At 46.6% G+C, this 27,940-nt stretch overlaps 1 protein-coding gene and 1 non-coding gene across 5 annotated transcripts; both read left to right on the top strand.

The window, feature by feature from the left end:
• The first annotated feature begins 241 nt into the window (after positions 1-241).
• On the top strand, positions 242-26,047 carry CHD4 (chromodomain helicase DNA binding protein 4). 4 transcript variants are annotated; one of them, XM_075257592.1, is made up of 39 exons: positions 242-351; positions 3,091-3,244; positions 8,806-8,924; positions 9,056-9,241; positions 10,137-10,255; positions 10,352-10,602; positions 12,611-12,735; positions 12,851-12,986; positions 13,080-13,246; positions 13,332-13,568; positions 13,846-14,049; positions 14,137-14,345; positions 14,741-14,872; positions 15,011-15,107; positions 15,195-15,386; positions 15,499-15,699; positions 15,787-15,924; positions 16,008-16,129; positions 16,232-16,405; positions 16,787-16,928; positions 17,023-17,154; positions 17,363-17,480; positions 17,869-17,993; positions 18,082-18,316; positions 18,407-18,579; positions 18,709-18,889; positions 18,969-19,055; positions 19,167-19,255; positions 20,041-20,174; positions 20,258-20,402; positions 20,630-20,795; positions 21,296-21,384; positions 21,531-21,723; positions 22,312-22,437; positions 22,548-22,656; positions 22,824-22,956; positions 23,712-23,907; positions 24,003-24,166; positions 25,500-26,047. In XM_075257592.1, exons 2-39 carry the CDS (start codon positions 3,169-3,171, stop codon positions 25,515-25,517), a joined length of 5,640 nt encoding a protein of 1,879 aa, XP_075113693.1. In that variant the 5' UTR covers positions 242-351; positions 3,091-3,168; the 3' UTR covers positions 25,518-26,047. The 4 variants fall into 4 exon arrangements, with proteins under 4 accessions (XP_075113693.1, XP_075113691.1, XP_075113692.1 ...); XM_075257590.1 differs by having other exon boundaries at positions 13,068-13,246; positions 19,170-19,255; XM_075257591.1 differs by having other exon boundaries at positions 13,068-13,246; positions 25,503-26,047.
• LOC142183640 (small Cajal body-specific RNA 11) lies at positions 21,090-21,224 on the top strand. The gene has a single exon (XR_012711792.1).
• Positions 26,048-27,940: the final 1,893 nt, after the last annotated feature.

The raw sequence follows: 27,940 nt of genomic DNA, 5'->3' as shown, positions 1-27,940 counted from the left end.
TCTCAGCTATTATGGGATGTCAGCCATGTTATTCCTATGGGCTGTGAGCAGAGAACTATTATGGGATGTCAGACTTTTTTGCCTATGTGATGATGATGATTATGGGATGGCTGGTGAAAGGGGGGGGGGAGAGGGGGGCTATTATGGGATGTCAGACTCCCTCAGGTTTATTATGGGATGTCAGGCCGGCCCATCTCTAGGGCAACACGCTGGTGGTCATGGTAACGGGGCGGGACGAGGGAAGGGGTGGGGTCTCCACCATCACTGCCGGTGTACAGGAGAGAGGAGCGGGAGTATATACCGTCAGGAGGGAACGTGGAGGCTTCTGGACACTGTATATACCGGCCCGGGGTGAGTGCGGGGGCGGCGCACGGGAGCCGGGGGGCGGCCGAGAGGGCACCGGGGGCAGAGAGGACGAGGCCGGGGCTGTGAGGAGACCGGCCTGGGGAGACCTATTGTGTGTGTGAGGGGACCCACAGTCATGGATGTGAGAGACCGGGGAGAGAGAGAGGCGTCCTGCGCGCCACGGCCGAATGTGCGCCAATGGGGACACGCAGGGGGGAGCTGTATACAGGGCTGTAGGGTGTATATATACTGGATATACGGGGCTGTAGGATATATATATTGGATATACGGGGCTGTAGGATATATATACTGGATATACGGGGCTGTAGGGTATATATACTGGATATACGGGGCTGTAGGGTATATATACTGGATATACAGGGCTGTATACTATACTATGATATATATACTGGATATACGGGGCTGTAGGATATATATATTGGATATACGGGGCTGTAGGATATATATACTGGATATACGGGGCTGTAGGGTATATATACTGGATATACGGGGCTGTAGGGTATATATATACTGGATATACGGGGCTGTAGGATATATATACTGGATATACGGGGCTGTAGGATATATATACTGGATATACAGGGCTGTAGGGTATATATATACTGGATATACGGGGCTGTAGGGTATATATATACTGGATATACGGGGATGTATACTATACTATGATATATATACTGGATATACGGGGCTGTATACTATACTATGATATATATACTGGATATACGGGGCTGTATACTATACTATGATATATATATACTGGATATACGGGGCTGTATACTATACTATGATATATATATACTGGATATATGGGGCTGTAGGATATATATATACTGGATATACGGGGATGTATACTATACTATGATATATATACTGGATATACGGGGCTGTATACTATACTATGATATATATACTGGATATACGGGGCTGTATACTATACTATGATATATATATACTGGATATACGGGGCTGTATACTATACTATGATATATATATACTGGATATATGGGGCTGTAGGATATATATATACTGGATATACGGGGCTGTAGGGTATATATATACTGGATATACAGGGCTGTATACTATACTATGATATATATACTGGATATACAGGGCTGTATACTGGCTGTAGGATATATATACTGTATATACAGGGCTGTATACTGGCTGTAGGATATATATACTGTATATACAGGGCTGTAGGGTATATATACTGTATATACGGGGCTGTAGGATATATATACTGGATATACAGGGCTGTATACTGACTGTAGGGTATATATACTGGATATACAGGGCTGTATACTGGCTGTAGGATATATATACTGTGTATACAGGGCTGTATACTATACTATGATATATATACTGTATATAGAGAGACGAATACACACTGTACATATATAGAGATATATACTGTATATACAGGGAGCCATGCTGTACATAGATGACTATATACTGGATTCAGAGCGATAGCAGTTATAGAGGGCAAGATACCAGATATATATATTACCGTTTACTCCAGATGTCTATACTGTATATACAGAGATCGTATATTTATATTGTTATATTATATTATACAGTGTGATTATCTTATCATATATATATATGTATATCCTGTGTTTACAGAAATAAATGTATTAGATACAGAGATATATATACTAGATTGATACTGTATGTAGATATATATACTGTATATAGGGCATAGAGATACTCTTATAGGGTACTTACTGTATACAGAGATAGTTATATACTAGATTACATACATTCTGTATATATATATATATATATATATATATATATATATTACTGTATGTAGGAAGATATATACTATCTATAGATATAGCTTAGAGGTATATAGAGAGCTAGTTACTGTATATGTATATACACTGTACAGCGTAGTAACATTACACATATAGGAGTATATAGGTATGTTATATGTGTGCACAGACTAGAGTAGATGATGATATTATATAATACTCAGTCCTATAGATAGTTGCTATAGATTGCCTATATACATTCAGTTCAGGTCCTCCTGGGGGGGGGGTATTGTTTTGCCGGTAAATCACCCCCCTCGCCCCCTTTCATGTCCATTAACCCTTGGATGAGCCTAGTCCCCCTAGTATCTGCCCCCTGTTATTACACGCGGCACGCTCAGCCTCCTCTCTCTCCAGCTGCCGACTCTTCCAGGGGACTACAACCCCCAGCTGGCCTCACACGCAGGGCCGGCCTGACAAAGGGCTCCTCCGGAAGCTGCATTTCACGTCTTAGCCACTGGCAGCAGTATTAATGTCCTCATTAGAATGGCTTTGAACTTTAGCCTGCGCATGTATGTATGTGTTTACCTACTAAGTAACGTCAGGGGGAGCTCTGATGCATTTAGGGGTGGAGGGGGGTTGGAGCCGAATGTCGCGCCTATGCACGTTGAGGAGAGTTTGGTTTATTTTAAAAATGGGGGGGGAGGTTAAAATAATTGTGGGTTTTTGTCGTATTAACTAACATATATATATATATATATATATATATATACAGTCCTATGCAGTTATAGTGAGACTTAACCCTTGCATGGAGCACTTGTGATAAGATTATCCTGTACTAGTCCCGCCATGGGGGGTAGAGGGGGTGCCACATATTGACAGTCATGTCCTAATCTATAGAAAGGTTTATATCCATTTTTACCTCTGTGTCCGTCTTCGTATAACCTTGCATTGATTTTCTATCTCCTTCCAGCCTCCTCTCCTGTGCCTGCAAGTGGCCGCTCCAACATTCCTCTGATACTAACCTCTGCTTTGTGGCGCCACTAACAAAATGGCTTCCGGAATGGGACCCGCCTCCCCAGGTAGCGACGGTGAAATCGAGGTCATGCTGAACAGCCACCATCAAGGTAGGAATAAATCCGTCTGGTGATCTGATGGCCTTGCGTCATGGACGGCAGCTTTCTGATATCATTTATGCTTTATTGTCCTATCTGCTTGCTGTCAGTGAATGGCGTCCGCCTTCTTGACATCCTGAGGCTGGAAACCTGTCTGACAGTAGAGAGGTGGACAAAGTTGTAACTTCTTCCTAGCAGAGGGTTTGTTACAATTGTATCCTGTGTAGGCCAAATAACAGCAATCTCTGTTCTGTGTTCTGATAGTTTGTTACAATGTATCAGTGGAATGTTTTCCTTTGTCATTTGCTATAGTCATGTATATGCGAAGTATTAGGCCCAGTTCACATGTGCGTTCGGGAAGTCCACTTGGACCCTTCCCCTGAACGGAAACCTATATGCATTAAAAAGCAGGTACCTGGGAAAGCCGCGGACCCCATAGACTCAAATGTCTGCAGCAAACATGTGGAGAGGACAGTCCTGCAAGCAGCGTTTTCTCTGCACATGTTTGGTGTGGAGACCACACGACTCCTTTATAGTCTATGAGGGTTTGCGGGTTTCCTTAGGTAACCGCTTTTTAATGCGTCTAGGTTTCCATCTGACGGGCCCAAGCAGACTCCCCGAACGGAAACCCATGTGCAGATGTGAACCGGCCTTAGGTCTATACAGGTTTTCAGCTTTGCCACAATAATTCGGATATTCGCTGACCGTGAGCAGACGTAGAGATGTAGCAGAGTTGCTGCAGCGAGATATCTTCTCACAGGAGTGAGTGAAGTCTCTCAAAAATGTAATAGTGACAAATTCTCACTGTTTTTTGTTTTCTATGATCAGGCTGTAGCAGTTTCTATTTGCAGAAGTTTGTGTTAACTCTGCTACCTCTGTATATATCCTAGGAAGGAATCTGGGAAATATATGCAAATCTGTTTTCCCTCTGTTTTCCTAATTACAACCTGGAAAACATATTTGCATATATTTCCCAGATTCCCCCAGTGGTAGCGAAAATGGCTTGTAAGTCTCTAAAGGTGCCGACTCCCTAAGGACTGTTGTTACACCCTGCCGTGTGATATGGCCGGATCCTCAGGGATGTTGTGTTGCGGCTTGTTCATTATAGGATAGTCACAAAGTGAAAATCAGTTTAGTTTATAGCTGCGTCTTGTGTCCTGCGCCGGTTGCTGGAGCATCCATTGGGCTGAGAAATCTGTGAGTGACCTAAAATATTTCAGATCTTGGTTTTGTTCTTGAATTGTGAGTAAGACTTGGGTTCACCTGATAGTGTCTGACTTGTAATATCAGTAGTTTCTTGCTGAGATTGTAGCAAAAAGTGTGAATAAATCCGTAGGCTGTGTTCACACGTTGCACATGAATTGCTGCAAAAAAGACACAGTTCAGCTGCAGTTTTTTTTGACAAGCCAGAGTCCACACATTGCAGAAGCTGCGTGGTTTTTTTGGGGGGGGGGTCAAAGCCAAGAGTGGTGAATGGTAAATATATAGGAAGTTCTGATACTTCTCTCTTCTACTAATTCCATTACTGGCTTTGGCTCAAAAAGTGCCACCAAATCTGCCACGTGTGGCCTCGACTTAAAAGGAGTACCTGCTAATATTTGTCTCCCATCCATAGGAGTAGATCTCTGATCATGGGGGGTTTGACTTCTGGGACCCCCCAGTGATCACAGTTTCAAGTGTCCCTGGACTGTCCATGTCCAGCACAGTCAATCCGAGCCTTACCAATGGCCCTAACACATGTAATGGCAACTCAGAAGTTGCGGTATAGAGTTGCCTTTCCGCTCGCAGGTGAAGTCCACCATCTTTGGCTTCTCTGGATAAATTTTGGGGTCTATTCACATCTACAGGGACCTGAGTCCCCAGCTATGAACCCTATAGCGATTGACCTGGGTTACAGGAATGGTATTAGGTCGCTTAGTTCAGTAAATGTGGAGGACTCCTTTAAATCCTCCAGGTTGTTTGTTGTGGGGGTATCGATGCGTCATTCACGTGACTGTAGCATCAACCGATATAGAGCGGACTTCACACAATGCCATCGGCGTGCCATCCAGGTTTTCTACCGAGGAGTTACCGATATAGGAATAGAAGCGGCGCCATTGTTTGCAGCTTCAGCACAGATCTATAAACGCTAGGATGTGTGTATGACGCCATAGAGATAAGTGGGTTTATAGGATAACCTTTATTATAGGTCGGTAATGGCGCATGAACTGAATGTATAGTGGAGTCCGTGATGGTTTTGGAGCTTCTCGGCCACTAGGGCGTCCAAGTTTTAAAACCATAGGACAGGTGGTTTGGTCCCCCATAGATTCCGTTACAACTTGGTATAACCCTTATAAAATCATACTTGGAGGTCATGATTTGAGGAGGGGGGGGATCAATACTGTAATTGACATGTGAGCGCCACTATACTGATACTATGTATGTGAAGGGGTCGTCACTGGTCCCTGCAGAAAGACGGAGCTCCATCCTATAGGGTAAGGCCTTCCTTATATATAGGTAACGTCTGCCCTACTATATGGATGGGAAGCAAGATGAGTGTAAAACTGATGCAGCCAATGTACCTGATCTTGTCCCTGTTTGGTCCCTGCCTGCACGGCGTTCATTATAAATACACGTACGGTTATGTAATACCACACGGTCACCGTCTCCTCTTATCCGAGCTCATTGTGTGCTGTGAAGTGTCGCCATGTTGTATTCTGCCTACCATAGTCATGGCTTCTTGTGGAGCAGGATACAACATGTCCGGCCCTGAGCCTGCCGCTGTTCACTGGGTTGGTGGAAAGATCTGTGTCCTCCAGACAGGGCTCTGCTATGTGGTAGAATATGCCCACAGCAGCACAGAGGAAATTAGTCATTTAATGTAGGCTAGGTGCATATATTGTTACAGTATAGGACCCGCTTATATCATGATCCACATAGGGCAGTCTCTCGGCATGTTCTCCATCTTGCTTTGGTGTCTCTTAGGATAAGTTCACATGTTGTGTTTTGTTTCGGGACGCCTGAAGATTTCCTACTACCGTCAGTCATGCGTTTTATTGAATGGCGTGAAATCTGCAGTGTATATTGGATGTCCCATGTGAACACGGCCTAACGCAAACTTCTTGGATATCTTGCATTTGCACAGAGCTCCCCGGTGTGGTCCCAGCAGTGGGACACTAAGATTTGGATCCCTACCGTGATCCTTACAGACCTATAGACCTCAGAGATCAGATCATTGCAACTTTAATCTAGACTACAATGCAGCTGCGGATTTGTCTGGTCTGGGGATATGCTACTATATTCTATACGCTACTTTTTGCACTGTGGTTTGTTTCTTGTATACTTGTCTGTTTCCTGTTTGCTATATACCACTATGTATATACAACGTGCTGGTATCTGGGAAGTTCAGTCCGTATATATGAAGCTCTGCTTGTGAGCGGTTTTGTGTTATTTGGAAATGTAATCGTCCCCCAAACCTTCAGGTGATGTAGAAAGGGCTGGCCTGGCCAAATCCATAAGCCGATTAGAGGCGCAGCTCCTCTGTGTATGTTTGGGGTGCTGCCATCTTGTCAAAGTCGGAAAGTAAAGCAGCCATTAACTGTCCTGTCCTAAAGAAACAAAAGCTCACCCCCACCCCTCCCCCTGACTGAGCTGCGTGTGCAGTGTGGGCGGGAGGGGGGCTGTCAGACACGGGAAGCCCCCACCTCCCTCTGCATGTGCTTTTTTACTTCTCCTCCTCTCCATGAGCCACCCTGGGCCACAGGCCTGGATCTCGGCCTCGTCCCCCGCTGGGTGCCTTGTGCCCTTTTTCTCTTAAAGGACCTGCTGCACTGGCCGTCTCCGGTATCTGCCCGTGCTGCCTCCTCTCTCATGCCATGCTCGGCCCCCTCCCCCATGTCAGCTCCTATTCCTGCCTTTCCCGGGCTTTTGTTCTCCTACCCAGCAACTGATCGGTGACCTGAGGGCTGTCACATGTGACGCTGCTCCATATACAGCTCCTATCTGAATGCTGCAATGTGACTCGTCGTCATGTGTACACCTAGTGTCAGGCTATGGCAGAGATGTACGCCCATATAGTAATAGACTGTATATACAGTCAGTAACCTACATCTCTGTGTGTGACTGATAACCGGCTGCTACCCCGTTGGGACTGACGTCCCATTCCAGAGTAACAATTAAGGGATTGAGATACAACCCTGCTATACTGACTGGTATACCTTGTCACCGCTAAGTCATTGCAATGTGACCGTGTGTAAGTGGCCACTCAGGGCGACCCTGTGACTATAGATGCTGGGACCATAGGCCAGTAGGGGATATACTGTTAATGCAGCCTTGCTATATACTCCTGGTATGTTGCTGGGTCGGTGCACAACAGTGGGTTAGAGAGACATTGCTGTCGGTCATCCCAAAATGAATGAAATGGGTTCACCTGCTACACATAGCGTAAGAAGTAAGCCTGAAGCTGTACTAAGGGCACTGAGGGTTTTCTAAGACTGAAGCTGGCCATATGCTGTTCAGGGGCCGGCGACCTTCGTCACTCCAGCTGCTGTGAAACTACAACTCCCAACATGCTCTGTTCGCTTCTATGGGCGTTCCAAGAACAGCAGAGTAGGTATAAATGCTGGGAGTTGTAGTTTCACCAGCACTGGAGTTGTCGTCTACCTCTACATTGTATACATAGCTGAATGACGGCCCAATGAAATCCCATATACACAGGCAGGCTATATGAGGGTGATGGGAATAAGCTGCAGCCAGCCATGTCTGAGTATATAAATGCCATCAAGGCCTGTCCGGTGTATTGCTCTCCTGTCTTAGCAGTATTGGTGACCATTTTAACTCTTGCCGTATTGCTTACATAAGGTACATGTGAGATCGTAGCGGTCGTATTTGCCGGCTACAGATTGCATGCGGCCAGCGTGCCCACCTATTCCGTAGATTACGGGTCGGGCTATGCGATGGCTGCTCAAGGCCGCGCAGATAAAGCCAGTGGGCATCTTCACGCAGCAATGCTGACAGGCTGTGGCCGGATTAATTTTCCTAATCTCTTCTGAGGAGTAGCCCATATTTAGGCTCTGATCTGTATGTATGTGGTGCACGTATAGTGTTGCCTATGGTCGCCGCTCCCGCTGTACACAGCAGGGATTCTCTTTGTGTCCTGCAAATAGGATGATGTTGCACAGTGCAGCTCTGCCATCCGCACTGGTGATTCCTGCCAGGTCGACACAGCCCAAGCTACTAAATCACATGAACAAAATGGCTGCAGAGCTGGAAGGCAATGCCCCCTTCTAGTGTCCTGCGTGTCCAATTACAGCACAAGCTGCAGATCGGGTTATCTGCCCATCCCTGAATATATGCAGCGTGCATAATGCTACCTTCCTGATGTTGTCTTGCCCCACCCCCACCCAGTCTTGTTCCCCCACTCCCCCTCCCCCTCTTACATAGAGGTGATCCTTTTATTATCCTGATAATTTCAGCTATGCGATGACTAGATCACTCTTGCGTTTATTCCATATCCTGAAACCTCCCCCATAAAGAGAGAACATTAATAAAACAAGTTGTCTCTGATTTAACAACCTGGTTTTATCCCCTTCCAGATGAAGACGACCTGGATGAAGACCTTTCTGAGGTGGAGACTCCTAAAGTAAAGAAGAAGAAGAAACCTAAAAAGCCACGCGAATCCAAGACCCCCAAAGGGAAGAGACAGAAGAAGGAGGTGAGTGAGATGGCCGAGGCCGCTGGTCTATTCCTCAGTCATCTAAGCAATGCCGTGTGGGCAGGCCGTGGGTCCGGAGGACGGCGCCAAGTCCGCCATTGATGCTTAGAGACGTTCTGCTTCTCTTTTAGGACCTGGATGATAGCTCTGGTGAAGGTAATGATTTCGGAGAGGATGATGGAGGCCCTGCGCGATCCGACAGTGAAGGCAGTGATTACACCCCTGGGAAGAAGAAGAAGAAAAAGCTGACGCAGAAGAAGGAGAAGAAAGCCAAAGTCAAGCGTGAAGAGGAGGACGATGATGACGATGATTCTAAGGTCTGTGATGTGTGTATATAGCGCCACACTAGGCAAGGCCTCACAATGACAGCCCATTCCTAAAATAACTTCCTCCTCCCTGCTGGCGGTCAGCGGGCTGCTGCAGGTCTGGTGGCTGAATTACTTTCCTGCAGCAGACGGTTTTGTCACTATAGTTAAAGGGGTATCCCTGATTATAAGGTGATGACTTATTGCTAGGTCAGACCCCCACCAACTGAGAAGAAGGGTCGCCACTGAGCCTTCCACCAAGCTGTGTAGGGCAAATGCACCCGCTCCATTCACTAATCCGATGCCAAGCTGCGGTTACCTGCACAGGGGGGTGACTTGGGTGTTACTGTGACGGGGTCCTGACACTCAATTCTGCAATCTTTTCATTCTTGGGATCAGACTTGGAATAGCTCTTTAAGTTTTCAAGGGATTATCAAGGTTTTAAGATTCATGTCCTTTGTGGGGGTCCCGGTTATCAGACCAAGGAAAGGCCATCAATATTAGAACCTGGGTAACCCCTTAAGGAGGACTGCAATAATAAGCCATGATTTGGAAAATTAAAGGGGTATCCCAAGTTTGTTATTTTAACAGCCTTTGCAGGGGGGTTGAACAACTTCTGCATATTCCCCTTCTCCATATGGCTGGGGTCCCAGCCCAGTGTCTGTCTGGGTCCCGGGGGATTCCTGACCTTTGGCCCATACGTGAGTGATGCGGCCAATTGGTGTTGATCTTTTTACTTATATACAGGTGGACAATAACAAAGCTCTGCCGGAGGACCCCTTTAATAACTTCAGAGCCTTCCCAGTTACATTTGTTTGTCCTCACAACTGGTTTTTGTTTCTCCAGTGACTTCTTGTACGTCTTAGTCTGACTTATTGTTAATGATTTGTGTCTTCTATACACATAGGAACCAAAATCTTCAGGGCAGCTCCTGGAGGACTGGGGTATGGAGGACATCGATCACGTGTTCACAGAGGACGATTACAGAACCCTGACGAATTATAAAGCCTTCAGTCAGTTTGTCAGGTATGTACTTTATTATGTTGTCTTTTAGAACAACAAATCCATATTATTCCTGTTAAGTATATTTATTCTTTCCTCCCCCTCCCCTCCTTTATTCAGGCCACTTATAGCTGCCAAGAACCCCAAAATTGCTGTCTCTAAGATGATGATGGTACTCGGAGCCAAGTGGAGAGAGTTCAGCACCAACAACCCACTGAAGGGCAGCTCTGGCGCTTCCGTTGCTGCTGCAGCCGCCGCCGCTGTGGCCGTGGTCGAAAGCATGGTGGCGTCCTCGGACACTGCTCCTCCTCCTCCCCCACCGCCACCAGCTGAGGTTCCCCTGCGCAAAGCAAAAACCAAGGAAGGAAAAGGTGAATGAAAGTTTTCTGTCCCTGATATTTTAAATAATTTTTTAATAAAGGGATTACAGGAGTGGTGAGTCCGGTTTTCGGACTTGTATATTAGAAGTCCTAAGGATAATCTGGAACCTTTGCAGATCAGTTATTTGAAACCATGTGATATCCTGTTCATGGGTCACATGATCTGTTTGCAGTTCAGTCTAACTCAATTGAATGGGCTGCGTTGCAATACCATCATGTCTGCTACAGTCCTATGAAAAAGTTTGGGCACCCCTATTAATCTTAATCATTTTTAGTTCTAAATATTTTGGTGTTTGCAGCAGCCATTTCAGTTTGATATATCTAATAACTGATGGACACAGTAATATTTCAGGATTGAAATGAGGTTTATTGTACTAACAGAAAATGTGCAATATGCATTAAACCAAAATTTGACCGGTGCAAAAGTATGGGCACCTCAACAGAAAAGTGACATTAATATTTAGTAGATCCTCCTTTTGCAAAGATAACAGCCTCTAGTCGCTTCATGTAGCTTTTAATCAGTTCCTGGATCCTGGATAAAGGTATTTTGGACAAACAATTCAAGTTCAGTTAAGTTAGATGGTGGCCGAGCATGGACAGCCCGCTTCAAATCATCCCACAGATGTTCAATGATATTCAGGTCTGGGGACTGGGATGGCCATTCCAGAACATTGTCATTGTTCCTCTGCATGAATGCCTGAGTTGATTTGGAGCAGTGTTTTGGATCATTGTCTTGCTGAAATATCCATCCCCGGCGTAACTTCAACTTCGTCACTGATTCTTGAACATTATTCTCAAGAATCTGCTGATACTGAGTGGAATCCATGCGACCCTCAACTCTAACAAGATTCCCGGTGCCGGCATTGGCCACACAGCCCCAAAGCATGATGGAACCTCCACCAAATCTTACAGTGGGTAGCAAGTGTTTTTCTTGGAATGCTGTTTCTTTTTGGACGCCATGCATAACGCCTTTTTTTATAACCAAACAACTCAATCTTTGTTTCCAAAATGAAGTTGGCTTCTCCAAATGTGCTTTTTCATACCTCAGGCGACTCTGTTTGTGGCGTACGTGCAGAAACGGCTTCTTTCTCATCACTCTCCCATACAGCTTCTCCTTGTGCAAAGTGCGCTGTATTGTTGACCGATGCACAGTGACACCATCTGCAGCAAGATGATGCTGCAGCTCTTTGGAGGTGGTCTGTGGATTGTCCTTGACTGTTCTCACCATTCTTCTTCTCTGCCTTTCTGATATTTTTCTTGGCTTGCCACTTCTGGGCTTAACAAGAACTGTCCCTGTGCTCTTCCATTTCCTTACTATGTTCCTCACAGTGGAAACTGACAGGTTAAATCTCTGAGACAACGTTTTGTATCCTTCCCCTGAACAACTTTGTTGAACAATCTTTGTTTTCAGATCATTTGAGAGCGGGCTGTCCATGTTCGGCGACCATCAAACTGAACTGAACTTGAATTGTTTTGTAGAAAGAAATGGTCCAAAATACCTTCATCCAGGATCCAGGAACTGATTAAAAGCTACAGGAAGTGACTAGAGGCTGTTATCTTTGCAAAAGGAGGATCTACTAAATATTAATGTCGCTTTTCTGTTGAGGTGCCCATACTTTTGCACCGGTCAAATTTTGGTTTAATGCATATTGCACATTTTCTGTTAGTACAATAAACCTCATTTCAATCCTGAAATATTACTGTGTCCATCAGTTATTAGATATATCAAACTGAAATGGCTGTTGCAAACACCAAACTATTTAGAACTAAAAATGATTAAGATTAATAGGGGTGCCCAAACTTTTTCATAGGACTGTATGTACCCGTATGGTGCTGTTTGGCTTTTCTTTAGAGACGTTGCACTTACCCAATCGTTCCAGCCTCTCTTAACAGCTAATTGTCGAGGGTCCTGAATGTCAGACCACTGCCAATATGTAGTGACCTATCCTAAAACCCTTGAAAACCCTGTTCAAACTGCTCTTTTGTTTGTTATTTTTAGGACCCAATGCAAGAAAGAAACCAAAGATTGTCCGTCCGCCCGAAAACAAGAAAACCAAAGCCAAGAAAGTGGCCCCTCTGAAGATCAAGCTTGGGGGTTTTGGCTCAAAACGCAAGCGCTCTTCTGTGAGTGAGAAGCCTGGTTCATGTAGAAGTTTTTGTGAATTTATCTTCCAGGGTGAGGGTTGAGGTTGGTTATGCAATGCTCTGAGTTCATTCCTCCATCTTGCTATGTCTTCAGAGCGAGGAGGAAGACCTCGATGTGGACTCGGACTACGACGAAGGCAGCATGAACAGCATGTCCGTGTCCGACGGGTCAACCAGCAAGAGCAGCCGAAGCCGTAAGAAACTGAAAGCCAACAAGAAGAAAAAGAAGGGTAAATGTTTAAGTTTTTAGACCTAGATTTGCCTCTTGTGGGCACAGTGATTGTTAGAATGATGAGGTCTAATCTTGGCAGATGATGGTACAGCAGGTGGAGTGGATGGTTACGAGACAGACCACCAGGACTACTGTGAGGTTTGCCAGCAAGGAGGAGAGATCATCTTGTGTGACACCTGCCCGCGTGCTTACCACATGGTCTGCTTGGATCCGGACATGGACAAGGCACCTGAAGGCAAATGGAGCTGTCCACACTGTGTGAGTAAAACTCGATGTAAAGCGATGCGATCACTGGCTTTAGTATCACTGTGGAGTTGGTTTAATCCTTTCTTTTATATTCTAGGAAAAGGAAGGAGTGCAATGGGAAGCGAAAGAAGACAACTCAGAGATTGACGATGAGTTGGATGAGACTGTAGGTGACCCGGAGGAAGAAGATCACCACATGGAGTTCTGCCGTGTCTGCAAGGATGGCGGAGAGCTGCTGTGTTGTGATGCCTGCCCTTCTTCCTACCATATTCACTGTCTAAACCCACCACTACCGGAAATACCCAACGGAGAATGGTTGTGTCCTAGATGCACGGTAAGGACGATCGCAGACAGACGTCACATTATTGGAATATGCTTTGGGATATGACTGATCCTTAGGATAGGTCCTCAGTATGAAATAGGTGGAGGTCAGACACCCAAGCTACCCTGATGATCAGCGCAAATGGAACTGAGCTGTGACCAGGCCATGTGACTGATGAACGTGATGTCGCTTGGTCTGAATCTGAAGCCGCTACCATAGCTGATGCATGCAGAGGGTGTCAGGTCCCTGCTGATGTTCGATTCTAATACCTTGCCGTCTTCTTTTGTAGTGTCCTCCACTTAAAGGTAAAATACAGAAAATATTGACATGGAAATGGGGACAGCCACCTCCTCCTACACCAGTCCCTAAACCAGCCGACGCAGAACCGGACGCTCCTCCACCCAAACCTTTGGAAGGACGTCCAGAACGAGAGTTTTTTGTCAAGTGGCAAGGAATGTCTTACCTGCACTGTTCCTGGGTGACCGAGCTGCAGGTACGTCGTGACCTCTGCTGGTTACATGTCCACTTCTGTAGTCTAGGTTATTAGCTCTGCTCACTTCCCGTTCTGTCTTCCTTACAGCTGGAGTTGCACTGCCAGGTTATGTTTAGGAACTACCAGAGAAAGAATGACATGGACGAACCTCCGGCGGGCGACTATGGAATCGATGAAGAAGAAAAGAGCCGTAAGAGGAAAAACAAAGATCCCAAATATTTAGAAATGGAAGAGAAGTTTTATCGTTACGGTATCAAGCCCGAATGGATGATGATCCACCGAATCCTGAATCACAGGTAAATAAAGCGCCGTAATCATCGAGACCCTCACAGGGTACCTAGTGTACAACAGACATATCCCTGTCTTATAAAGTCATGACATACCCTGGGGCTATATATTGTCACCTTTATGATTGGGGGGGGGGGGGGGGGAAGCACAGGACCCCCATTAATCCTGAATATTAAGGAGCAAGGAGCAGAAGCCAGCCCCACTCACTTGTGCACGTTGGCCAGTATGGGGCTGCCATGCAAGATCATCACTGGTGGCCCTTCATCCTTAGGATTGCTATGACCATTTCCTGGCGTCCGCCTCATACAAAGAAGTTGTGGTTCATATTTCAAGAACCCAGTGCTATTGGTATCACAATAACTTGTCCATATTTATATAATATAATGCATATTTGTGCTTTTAGTGTGGACAAGAAGAGCAACGTTCACTACTTGATCAAGTGGAGGGACCTTGCTTACGACCAGGCTTCCTGGGAACTGGAAGACGCTGATATTCAAGATTTTGACATCTACAGACAAGCCTACTGGAATCACAGGTAAGCGGTGATGGGATCGTCTCGGGTAAACTACAACAAAGATCTCCACTTTGGCCGAATGGGGTGGGAGGACAACCCGTTCTACTTCTCCTGCATCTTCTAGCGCCATTAAACTTGCTGTTTATGTATTGTGTACAGAGAGCTGATGTGTGGCGATGAAGGCCGACCTGGGAAGAAGATTAAGAAAGTTAAAGTCAGAAAACTTGAGAGACCACCTGAAACTCCAACAGTCGATGTAAGCTGCCTAATATTTTGATTCCCACTTCACAAATTATGTATTTTTTATTTTCTGTACTGCTATTCACACCTTCATCTCTATCAGCCCACAGTGAAGTATGACCGGCAGCCCGAGTACTTGGATGCCACCGGCGGTACCCTTCACCCCTACCAGTTGGAGGGATTGAATTGGTTACGTTTCTCATGGGCACAAGGCACTGACACCATCCTTGCAGACGAAATGGGTCTGGGGAAGACGGTACAGACGGCCGTTTTCCTGTATTCTCTCTATAAGGAGGTGAGCGTCGGGTGTTTAGGGTTTCAAGCAGGCAATATGTTATTTTAGAAGGCATACAGGTTTTTTTGTGTGGGATATATATATAACTTTTCTTCCCCATAATTATTTTTAGGGTCACTCTAAAGGACCCTTCCTGGTCAGCGCTCCCCTCTCCACCATCATCAACTGGGAACGTGAGTTTGAAATGTGGGCGCCCGATATGTATGTGGTCACGTATGTCGGAGACAAGGACAGCCGTGCCGTTATTCGGGAGAACGAGTTCTCATTTGAGGATAATGCCATACGGGGTGGAAAGAAAGCGTCACGCATGAAGGTTTGTCACAAAATGTTGCCATTTTGGAGGGGACCTAACAGTTTCATCTGTGTACATGAGTCTTACTATCTCTATCTCCTCCTATAGAAAGAGGCGTCTGTAAAGTTCCATGTCCTGCTAACTTCCTATGAACTGATCACCATCGACATGGCGGTCCTGGGCTCTATAGACTGGGCCTGCTTGGTAGTAGATGAAGCTCATCGTCTAAAAAATAATCAGTCCAAGGTAAGATGACAATTCGCTTGTTCTCCGCACAGTTCTTATTTTGTGGCGTGTGCTTCGTCATGGCTAATGTTTGCCCCTTGTAGTTTTTTAGGGTTCTTAATGGATACAGTCTCCAGCACAAGTTGCTCTTAACAGGAACCCCGCTGCAGAACAACCTGGAGGAATTGTTCCATTTACTGAACTTCTTGACGCCCGAGCGGTTTAAGTACGTAGTCCTAAATAACGGCTCATAGACTTTCTTTGCTTATGGTCACTCTGTTGTAGTATTAAAGTTTCTTTTGTATAACCGCTTGTTACTTCCGTGCAGTAACCTGGAAGGTTTCCTGGAAGAGTTTGCGGATATTGCAAAGGAAGATCAAATCAAGAAGCTCCATGACATGTTGGGTCCCCACATGTTGAGAAGATTGAAGGCCGATGTCTTCAAGAACATGCCTTCCAAGACCGAGCTGATCGTTCGTGTCGAGCTCAGCCCAATGCAGAAGTGAGTAAAGGCAGAAGCCTCGCTCTTGCGGTTTTACCAGACTTGTATGTTGAGGACTTACCCATAGGATTTTAACATGTCTGGGGTGGGGGGAGACAACATCTAGGACCTCTGGTTAGAGGCTGCCATGTTCTGGTGAGTCTTATGAATACCAAGCACAGCACTGTGCACATTGTAGGGCAAGTGCTTGTAGTTTTTTTGCTACCAAGCCCCATTCTCTTGAATCGTATTGAGCAGCTGCTGTACCATGTGACCGATGAACGTGATGTCATCAGCACAGGGAAGAGTCCACAGCCCTCTTTACAGAGCTGATCAGCGAGGGTGTTGGTCCCAATCTTATGACCCAGGTCCTGTAACTTTTTCCTGCTTTCTCAATTTCAGGAAATATTACAAGTTTATCCTCACTCGAAATTTCGAGGCGCTGAATGCTCGAGGAGGCGGGAACCAAGTATCTCTACTCAACGTGGTGATGGACCTCAAAAAATGCTGCAACCATCCGTACCTCTTCCCTGTGGCTGCAATGGTAAGGAAGGGAAGAAGATGGTGGTTCATTGTACAGGGGAAAGGGTGACTGCTTCTGTGTGTATAGATGTAATTTTCTCGCTTCTGTTCTTCAGGAAGCTCCCAAGATGCCCAATGGGATGTATGATGGCAGCGCCCTCATCAAGGGAGCCGGGAAGCTGCTACTTCTGCAGAAGATGTTGCGAAAACTGAAGGACGATGGGCACAGAGTCCTGATCTTCTCCCAGGTTAGAGATGCTGTTTTCTGGATAATGGACTTTATTAAATATCATTATTATATATCATTATGAAAGCCTTAGAAGGAAGTAAGCTCTTGTCTGTACTGAGCAGCCATTGTCCTGCCTACTGTCTTCCACCTTGTGGGCCACGGTTGTAACTAGAGATTGTTTAGTGTCATGTTGTATCGTTACATTGACCTCCACATTTTCTTTTCAGATGACTAAGATGTTGGACTTGCTGGAAGACTTTCTTGAACACGAGGGCTATAAATACGAGAGAATAGATGGAGGCATCACTGGAAATATGCGTCAAGAAGCCATTGATCGCTTTAATGGTAAGTAAACGGAGCGCTGTATGACCTTCCGGTGACTAAGGTGTGGGGACGTAGACGGGATCTTATTGACAAGTAGAAGTACTGAAGTGGTGAATGAGAGATAGAAGTCGTATAAAGGCCTGCACTGCCCGGCCGCCACCACTACAGGCTGCTCTGACCTAGATCTACTGCATGAGCTATTGTCTAGATCCGGGGTCGCCCATCCTTCAGCACTGCAGCTTTTCTCAGATTACAACTCCCATCATGCACACTTGCTATAAAAGTGAATTGAGCATGCTGGGTGTTGTAGTTCCACAGTAGCTGGAATGCCAAAGGCTGCAGACCCTGTATTTCTAGATTTTACATTCAGGTGAATAAGCTTAATGTTTCCCTCTTTTTCCTATGTTAGCACCGGGTGCTCAGCAGTTCTGTTTCCTTCTGTCAACTCGAGCTGGAGGTTTGGGCATTAACCTTGCCACTGCCGATACTGTGATCATCTATGACTCTGACTGGAACCCTCACAATGATATCCAGGTATGGAGGGGCCAAATATTGGCTTTGGATTTTTCCTCTGTTTCCTTGTTCCTATGTGACACATTTGCTTCCTTGCTTTGTACCATAGGCTTTCAGCAGAGCCCATCGTATCGGACAGAATAAGAAGGTTATGATTTACCGATTTGTAACCAGAGCGTCTGTGGAGGAAAGGATTACTCAGGTAGCAAAGAAGAAGATGATGCTCACTCACTTGGTCGTAAGGCCCGGTCTTGGCTCCAAGACGGGTTCAATGTCCAAGCAGGAACTGGACGACATCCTGAAGTTCGGTACTGAGGAACTTTTCAAAGATGAAGCCACAGAAGGTAGAGCGTTTCTCAGATTCTACAGAATTTGGTAATTCACCCTTTAAATGCCATGGCCATGCAACTCTTACATCGGATTTATCATCACAGGGGAAAACAAGGAAGGCGAGGACAGCAGCGTCATCCACTACGATGATAAAGCCATAGCCCGGTTGTTGGACAGGAACCAGGATGAGATTGAAGACACCGAGATTCAGGGAATGAACGAATATCTGAGCTCCTTCAAAGTGGCCCAGTATGTGGTCCGTGAAGAAGAGATGGCGGTGAGTCAACAGGGCAGAATTATTTTTTTGTTTTCCTTATTGTCCTTCCCATACTATTGCTTCCTCGGTAATCAGTACAAGGTGGAGTTTTAGGCTGAACAAGAATCGTATTATATTTCCCGTTTGTAGGACGAAGAGGAAGTTGTCCGTGAAATTATCAAGCAGGAGGAGAGCGTGGATCCCGACTACTGGGAGAAACTTCTCAGACACCATTACGAGCAACAGCAGGAAGACCTGGCCCGTAACCTGGGCAAAGGAAAGAGAATCCGCAAACAGGTTAACTACAATGATGGCAGCCAAGAGGACAGAGGTGAGAGCATAGCAAGCTGGTAGCGGTCACGTCACCTCGTAGCTTCACCACTAACTGGAACTTCTACTCTTGTCCTCAGATTGGCAGGACGACCAGTCCGATAACCAGTCTGACTATTCTGTGGCCTCCGAAGAAGGAGATGAAGACTTTGATGAGCGGTCAGAAGGTGAGCAAGTAATCCATTCCTAACTGGCGCTCTCAGTATCTTGTTCCCTCGGTCCCTTTATGGTCTCCAGTGACTTTCTATATTATGTAAATGTTTCATCTGTTTTTGCAGCAGCCAGGCGACCCAACAGGAAAGGTTTGCGGAACGATAAGGATAAACCTTTACCACCTCTGCTGGCTCGTGTCGGAGGCAACATTGAGGTAAGAAATGGGGGTGATGTATTTAGGTGCCGTTGGAGATATTTGTCATTATGATGATTATTAGTAGTGGCAGATATTGGGCAGAAGCATTCTGGGAAATCTTGCAGAAATCTTTTAATGCCGATGTAAGATGGGACGTATGACTGCAGAATGCCACTATATGGGGTTTACGGTCTCCTCCCAAGCAGACATACAGTGGGGGGGGGGGGGGGAAAGACCCCTGTCCACAACCTCAAACAGTCACACGCCAAACTCCGCTATGGTGAGGGCCAAAGAGCGGTCTAAGGAAAGCAGACACAGACCGGAGGCCTCGCTGTAGTGACCGGCGCAGACTGATAGATGAGCCTGGCCGCTGCGTTCAGAATAGATTATAGAGGGGAGAGTTTAGTGAGGGGAAGACCGATTAGTAAGGAGTTACAGGAATCAAGGCGAGAATGAATCTGAGAGACAATAAGTGTCTTTAGTGTATCTCTGGTGAGGAAAGGGTGTATTCTGGAGATGTTTTTGAGATGGAGGTGACATGAGCGTGCGAGTGATTCAATATGAGGGGTGAAGGAAAGGTCTGAGTCAAACACAACTCTGAGGCAGCGGGCCTACTGCCTAGGAGTTATAGTAAGGCCTGAGACTGCAATGGATATAGATGGTATTAGACCAGATCTATTAGATGGTATTCTGTATTAGCGCAGGGGTGATGTTACGGGATGATGTGTATAACTGTTTAAGCCTCGAAAGCCTCTATAAGTATTGCTGTTCAGGTGTATAAGGTATTTTTTTTCTTTCCCTAGGTGTTGGGTTTCAACGCCCGTCAACGAAAGGCTTTCCTAAATGCCATCATGCGTTACGGTATGCCACCACAGGATGCTTTCACCACCCAATGGCTTGTCAGAGATCTGCGTGGAAAGTCAGAAAAGGAATTCAAGTAAGCATTCCCGTTCCCCATAAATAAAAAGAAAGCTCTTGTTCCGCCAGTCATCTCACAAAATCCTCTCCTCCACTTTTCAGAGCGTACGTGTCATTGTTTATGCGTCATCTCTGTGAACCCGGCGCAGATGGAGCCGAAACCTTTGCAGATGGCGTTCCCAGGGAAGGTCTCTCTCGCCAGCATGTGCTAACAAGGATCGGAGTTATGTCTCTCATTCGGAAGAAGGTGAGATTCGTCATGCTGTTTCATCGTGGAAGGTGTAATATCATGTAACCAAGCTTTATACTTGTTACCCTGTAGCAGCTCATATATAAAGTAATATCCAGCTCTAGGTGTCTGCAGAAACTGCCTGGTGCCATCCTACAATTCAGGTCATGTCCGGATATCCTCTTGACTTGAATATGTGATTTTTTTTTTTTTTTTTTTTTTTTTTTTTTTTTTTTTTACATCAGGTTCAAGAGTTTGAGCATGTGAATGGACGCTGGAGTATGCCGGAGCTTGCCGAACAAGAAGAGAACAAGAAAACCTCCCCAGTTGACTCTCCATCTCCTAAAACTCCCACCCCATCAACACCTGGGGATACACAACCGAATACGCCAGCCCCAGCTGTAGCAAATGGTATGATATTTGTAACTGTCAGATAAACCTGCAATGGTCATGGAGACATATTAGTTTCCATCAGTGGGGATCTGTGGTCTGAGATTCCCCCCTGACTGCAAAAACTGAGCCAAAAGCGCCAGGCAACATGTCTATTTGGCTTGCAGGAGGTTTACAGAGTCAAATGCTTTCTATAGATCCATACACTACACACTTGCCAAAGGGCACTGCAATCACTGCAATAAAACATTGCCATCTGATCTGCGAGGATCTGGCATCTAACGCTAAACTTCCGATCCGTTCAGTACTTTCCTCTCGTCTGGCCTCTAACCAAGCGCCCTATGTCATGTCAGTGATGTGGGCACCCATTGCTGGACGTATATTAACCCTGTCTATTTAGGAGGGCTGCACACAGAAAGGTGCACTCCCTTAAAGGCACGACCGGACACTTCATCTTAGTAAGCTGCTTTTATTTGGTCCCTTTTTTCTGTTGTACGCTAATCCATTATTTCCCTCTGCAGAGGAAGGGGTTAAAGCTGAGGAAGCGCCTGTGAAAGAGGAAAACGCACAAGCGGACTCTAAACCTGCCGAGGAAAACAACGAAGTAAAGGTCAGTTCGCCGCATTCTCATATCCATTATACGCCAATGAAAATCTGTCCTGTAAATCGTTCACTTTCACTACTCTTGTAAATTGTTGTAAAGTTTGTGAACTTTTCATTGCAAATCCCCGTGTATTTTTTTTTTTTTTCCCCCAGAGCGAAAAACCAGCTGCAGACTCCCGCACTCAGACAGAGGCCACTCAGAATGAGGTAAAGACAGAAGAGTCCGAAACCCAGGAGAAGCCGACTCCACCGCCGCCACCTCCGGCCGCCGAGCCCATGGAGACTGAGCAGAAACCCGAAGCAGAGAAGGCGAACGATGACGTTATCGCTGTGGATGATAAGAAAGGTGAATGTGACTTCTCTATATGTAGTCTGTGATCTGCATCTGTCACTGGATAGTTAAAGGGGTTTTCCAGACTGAATGGACGATCTGATCTTATGATTGGTCATCCAATGTAGATTGCTGGGGTCTATTAAACGGAGCACCAATTAATAATTTTGATGAGATTGCAGCATTGAGATGTCTACTGCAGCCTCATTATTGGAAACCAAACTCCAAGCTGGATCTTGCTGTTTGGCGTCGTAGCTCAGACGCGCATTCGGTTGGATGGGTCTGAGCTGTGAACTGGTCATGTGACTGTTGGACGTGAGGTCACTGCGAGGCGCTCTGCCGCTGCCTCTAATGGCTCCCATTGATGATCTTTAATTGATGACCTGTGCTAGGCCAGAAAACACCTTGAAAAGTGATAGGCTGCACTACAGCTCTTAGGTTGTCTTGATTTTGGAAAGCTTGGCTACGCCTGTTTGGTTTGTGGTATTACCGCTCCGCTCCATTCACTTCAATAAACCAGAGCTGCGGTGCCAGACACAACTACCGTGTCCATATAAGTGGTCGACTCTCCCCAATTCTAACCTCCCTGCCTCCTTTTTCTAGATGACGTCCAGCCTATCCCCTTACAGAATGGAGAGACCCCCAAAGAGACCACAGAAGAGATCAAGAAAAAGGCTGCGGCCACCAAGCAGAGGTTCATGTTTAACATCGCAGATGGCGGCTTTACGGGTAAGTTAAGGGGAGGCCTCTGCGTTCTGTCGGTCGGAGTGACATAAACGTGGGGCAGAGATTCGGAGCTTTGCAGTGAATTGATGGGTTTTATTCTGCGTCCCCCCCAGAACTACACTCATTATGGCAGAATGAAGAGCGAGCTGCGACCGTTACAAAGAAGACTTACGAGATCTGGCACCGAAGGCACGACTATTGGCTGCTGTCGGGCATCATAAAGTATCCTTTGTTTGGCGAGCAGGGTTTTACTGCGGGATGATAAAACGGTCTTCACATCGCATTGCTTTGTGATCAAGGGCCGCTTGTTTTCCTTGCGGGGTGAGTAGGTGTTATACAAGAACATTAGGATTTATATAAGAGACCTTTTCCTTAGCGCCCTCTCTCAGCCACGGTTATGCCCGCTGGCAGGACATTCAGAACGACGTGCGGTACGCCATCCTCAACGAACCCTTCAAAGGAGAAGTCAATAGAGGAAACTTCCTGGAGATCAAGAACAAGTTTCTGGCGCGACGGTTCAAAGTTAGTGCCGGGTCACTGCCTTCATATTGTCTGACTTTGTTCCTTAAAGGGGTTGTTAGGAAATGTTCCTTTATCTGATCCAGCAGGGGACATGGGTCAGCTGTTCGGACCACTTCTGATTCCAATAGCCCGGAGTGGTCGGCTTCGTGCCCTATATAGGGGCCGAGTGCTAGTACTGCAGCTCAGCTCTCATTGACTTCAATGGAGAGGCCGTAAATGAAGATCTTCCTAGCCAACCTCTTTAAAGGGATTAGTTTGAAGTTTTACATTGCTGACCTATTGTGGCCGCTTCACTGAAGGCCAAGCACAGTATCATACACATTGTAGGGATGACATTGGTATTGCAGCTCGTCCCAATTTACTTGAATGGGACTGAGCTGCTGCTATACCACATGACTAATGGATGGTGATGGAGGGGGAATGACCTCAGCACTTGTGAGAGCTGATCAAACACCCACCAGTCTCCTAATGGCCTATCCTAAATATAGGTATCAATATAGAAGTCCAGGAAAACTTGTCTCCTGTCCTATAGGTAAGGGAGATGTTTGTGACCACAAGAGCAGGGTCCCTTAGTGCCCCATATGGATGGATGCATTTGCTTGGCCACTAATCCGTTCACTCCTATGAGATCGGCTGTGTTACCAGACCCTGCCTATGGACAGAGTGGCGCTTTCTGGCAGAATTAACCCCTTCCCGAATACTTTGCTGTCACCTCCAGTCTTGCTCATCCCCAATCCTCTCTCCTCTCCATACAGCTCCTAGAACAAGCACTTGTCATAGAAGAACAGCTGCGGCGAGCTGCTTATCTGAACATGTCTGAAGACCCCTCGCACCCGTCCATGGCTCTAAATACGCGATTTGCAGAGGTGGAGTGTTTGGCCGAAAGTCACCAGCACTTATCTAAAGAGTCTATGGCAGGGAACAAGCCAGCCAATGCTGTTTTACACAAAGGTACGGAGTGCGCTCGTGTCCTGGAACGTTTTCTGTGCGGGTCTGCAGGCGCTGCGTGTTATCCTGACCTCTGTCTATCCTCTTCTGTCCCACAGTTCTTAAACAGTTGGAAGAGCTATTGAGTGATATGAAAGCCGACGTCACCCGACTTCCAGCCACCATTGCCCGAATTCCTCCTGTGGCCGTTAGGTTACAGATGTCAGAACGCAACATTTTGAGCCGACTGGCAAGCAGGAGCGGCGAACCTCAACCCCAGCAGGTAAGGCGGAGAAGTCATGGCGAAGTTTTACAGGGGTGTCCTGAGGCGATGATATGGTTTGCTGTGGCGCTGTGCTTGGCATTGCAGCTCAGCCACATTAATTTGGATGGGACTGAACTGTAGCAATAGCCGTGTCACCAATGAACATGAAGTTCCTGGCTGAGATGAGAAAGTGGAGTCCCAAAATGCCCCTTTAATAATCTGTGGGGTATTCTGGGATTTCTATATTGGATAAGTCCTATTCTTCTCTGAGCGGTCAGGCTCCACATATACCCTGGCAAGGTAATCTTTGCCTTTATCTCGGTGGCTGACGTAATGTCTTATCAGTCACAGGATCCTTATGAAACTCAGTCTTATTCATCTGAACGGGACTGAGCCACGATATACACATGGTGTCTGGTATACAGTGACTAGGCTATGGGTGTCAGACCCCTAGTGATCTCCTAATGAGCATGACCAGGAGCATGAATATCCTCAATTTCCTCTTAAAGGGATCCTATCACTGGATACCCTTTATTCTGACTAACATGTAGGAATAGCCTTAAGTAAGTCTATTCTTCTCCTAACTTTAGATGTCTTCTCTGCGCTGCCTTTCGGTAGAAATCTGGTTTCCTTTGGTGTGCAGATGAGTTGTCTTGCAGCACTGGGGGCGTTCCCAATGCTGTGAGAGAACTCTCCAGCGCCGCCTCCATCTTCTTCTGGAACGGCCTCTCCCTGCGTCGTCTTCCGTCCTGGGTTTCAATCTTCTAGGCCTCGGGCAGAGCCGACTGTGCATGTCAGCGGCCACAAGAAAATGGCCGCTTAGTAGGCTGTGTAAGCAGCCTTTTCCTTGTGGCCACTTACTAAGTGGCCATTTTCTTGTGGCTGCTTGCACAGCTTACTGAGTAAGCGGCCATTTTCTTGTGGCCCGGGCATATGCAGTTTGCTCTGCCCGAGGCCTAGTAGATTGAAACCCAGGATGGAAGAAGACTTGGAGAGGTTGTTCCAGAAGAGGATTGAGGCGGTGCTGGAGAGTTCTCTGGCAGCACTGGGGACGCCCCCAGTACTGTTTGGGCGCTGGGGCCCGCCCCCCTGTGCTGCGAGAGAGACCCATTTGCATACTGAAGCAAACCGGTATTTATCCCGAACGGCTGTGCAAAGAAGACAACTAAAGGTAGGAGAAGAATAGACTTAAGGCTATTCCTACGTGTTAGTCTGAAAAAAAGGATTCTAATGATAGGATCCCTTTAAATGCAAGTCAGCAAATTGAATTCCATATTCCTTTGAGCTTCTGTGTAAGTTACTGTTCACACTGGTCTAATATAAATGTCTTTCTCTCTCTCTCTCTCCACAGCAGATGGCTCAGCAATAACAATCCCCCCTCCTCTGGTCAGGAGGACAAAGCGTCCACCCACCCCCCATACATTCCCAACGAAGAGCAGACGACCCGGGAAAGAGCACCGGACGACCTGTTCACCAAATCGACATCCAGGGAGAAGACTCAGCAGAGCTGAACCCCACCCCAGGAACAATTATTTAGGGGGGGTCACAGGAATCCTGATCCTGCAGAAGGTGTCACTGTGACCGCACTAGCCTGAGGGCAGATCCTATGGTGCTGCTGCTTCATTAAATGGGGTCCACCCCTTCATCCAGGGGTTCAGGGTTGCACCAAATACCCCAAAGGCCAGAAACTCGCCCTGTGCACAGGAGCAAATTGCTTCCTGGTTTCAGAAGGAAATACTTTTGGGTTTTTTTTTTGTTTTTGTCTTTAATTTTATTTGCTCCAATCCCCTCACGCTGCCCGAGGGGGGCAGGAGGGGTGTCACCCAGGACGGACACCCTACCTCCATCCTTTTTAATACAGAACGCGTTGTCGTATAATAAAACACAAAACACTACCGAGCGAGCTTTCTTTCAGTTCTGTACGGCGGGAGGGAGACGGGAGGACGAGGTCTGGAGGCTCCTCTTCATCTACACCGCCCACAAATTGGTGGCTTGGATGTGTGGAAGCAATGGGGGGGCGATCCTAGGGGAAGAGCGCTTTCTAAAATCATAATGGCACTTGTGATTCTCGGGTCCGTCAAATTCTTATCTATTGTCGTTCTTAGGATGTAAATGGCGGAGATGCGAAATGCCAGACCCTGCCGCAGACCTGGCCAGTGTTACATTTTTCGGATCAACCTTTTTTTAAAGGGATTTAAGGTTTTCTTCGGATAAGCCCCCTGATCAGTGGAGGGGCCAACAGTCGGCCTGGATCAGCTGCATGGAGTTGCTTTTTGGGGTGCCGTGACTGCAGCTTCGCTCCCATTGAATTCAGTGGGGGCTGAGCTGTAATACTCCCTAAGGATGGGTCATAACCTTAACCCTGGACATCCCCTTTAAATCTGGGTTGTGCAGAGTCTGTGAATATATAAACCGGTGCCTTGTCCGGCTCTTTTTGGGTTTACAATTCTGCTCTGTAGTTGAAATGGCCAATTCCATTTTCTAACAGAAAGCTCAGATGAGAAAGTTGACTTTCTGGGGGAGGGGGGGGGCCTTCTGGGGTTTATATCCCGTGACCTGTCCCCACACCCCGACACTCTTGTTCAACAGTGGGGGCTGGGCAATTTAGACGTGCATCCAAATCCCTATATTTCTGTGATTTATTTCCCTTCATTCCAATGATTTTAGGTCAGGCCCCTCTTACACCACATTTGTTGACAGTGTTGAGAGAACGTCGCCTGGTGTTTTAGTTCAGACCGAACCCAAACTGCTCTGAACAGTCCCCGGCGAGGTGATCAAACCAAATCTAACATGCACATGGTGAATTAGGAAGTTCTGGGGAGACTCATATCTGACTACACAGGGTTTGTGTATAGTAAGAAATGAGACTCCTATCATGTAGTGTCTATGGTGCTAGGGGGCCCTGGACTGACTGGACTATATTTCATGGGGGAGGCAGGGACCCCTGGCATCCTACAGATCTGTATTCCCACATAATGTTCAGGCCACTAAATCCAACAAGACGGCCAAGACTTATTTCTGTGATTAAGGCTCACTCCGCATTCACACAACAGATTCAGCTGGGAAACTTGGCCCTGTGTTAGATGAATTCCCTGGCTTAAACATTATGCCAGCGGCGGGCCTCTGCGTAGTATAAGGGAATCTATAGGTAACTATAATGCTCAGAGTCTATAGAATTACTATTATGCGGCAGTCAGTGCTGTATAGATGTGGTATACGTATACCTGCACTGGTCCTCCTCACCCTGGGTATCAGTTTCCTATCCCTGCTTTGGACTAGAACATCCCATGTACACATAGCTGTGCAAATTCCCAATCCATGTCCTATTGGTGTGCACCAGGGGCCAGCGCTGAGGCTTGTAGTCCACTCAGCCATCATTCTTATGCCATATCAATACACGGCCGAAACCTTGGCCCCCGGCCCTCGTTGTGAGTGGGATTTTCCGAAAATCTGTAACCTGTGACTGCAACAAATTGCTGCATTTGATCTCATTATTAGGAGTCGGGACAGTTCTATGTGAAGCTCCAATAGGGCATGTGGAGCAGTCTTATAGTGGAGTACTTGAAACGGAGAGCAGGGCATGTGTGTGCTGCTATGTATTGTCTAACACGCGTGCACCTGGTGTCTGCATAGTGCGGCTACAAGCTGTTACACGGAACATATTGTAACCTGGTCATGGCTTTGGTGGGCCTATGCGTGTACCAGAAGCTGCACCGAGAGATGACAGCTGGTAGTGGACTTGGTGCACATGTGTGTAGCAGAGCCCTGTATATAGCTCCTCATGCCCCACGC

This window comes from Leptodactylus fuscus, chromosome 10, assembly GCF_031893055.1.
Source record: "Leptodactylus fuscus isolate aLepFus1 chromosome 10, aLepFus1.hap2, whole genome shotgun sequence".
NCBI classification, from domain to species: Eukaryota; Metazoa; Chordata; class Amphibia; order Anura; family Leptodactylidae; genus Leptodactylus; species Leptodactylus fuscus.
Note: the sequence above shows the minus strand (reverse complement) of the source record. Positions and strands in the feature narration are given on the sequence as shown.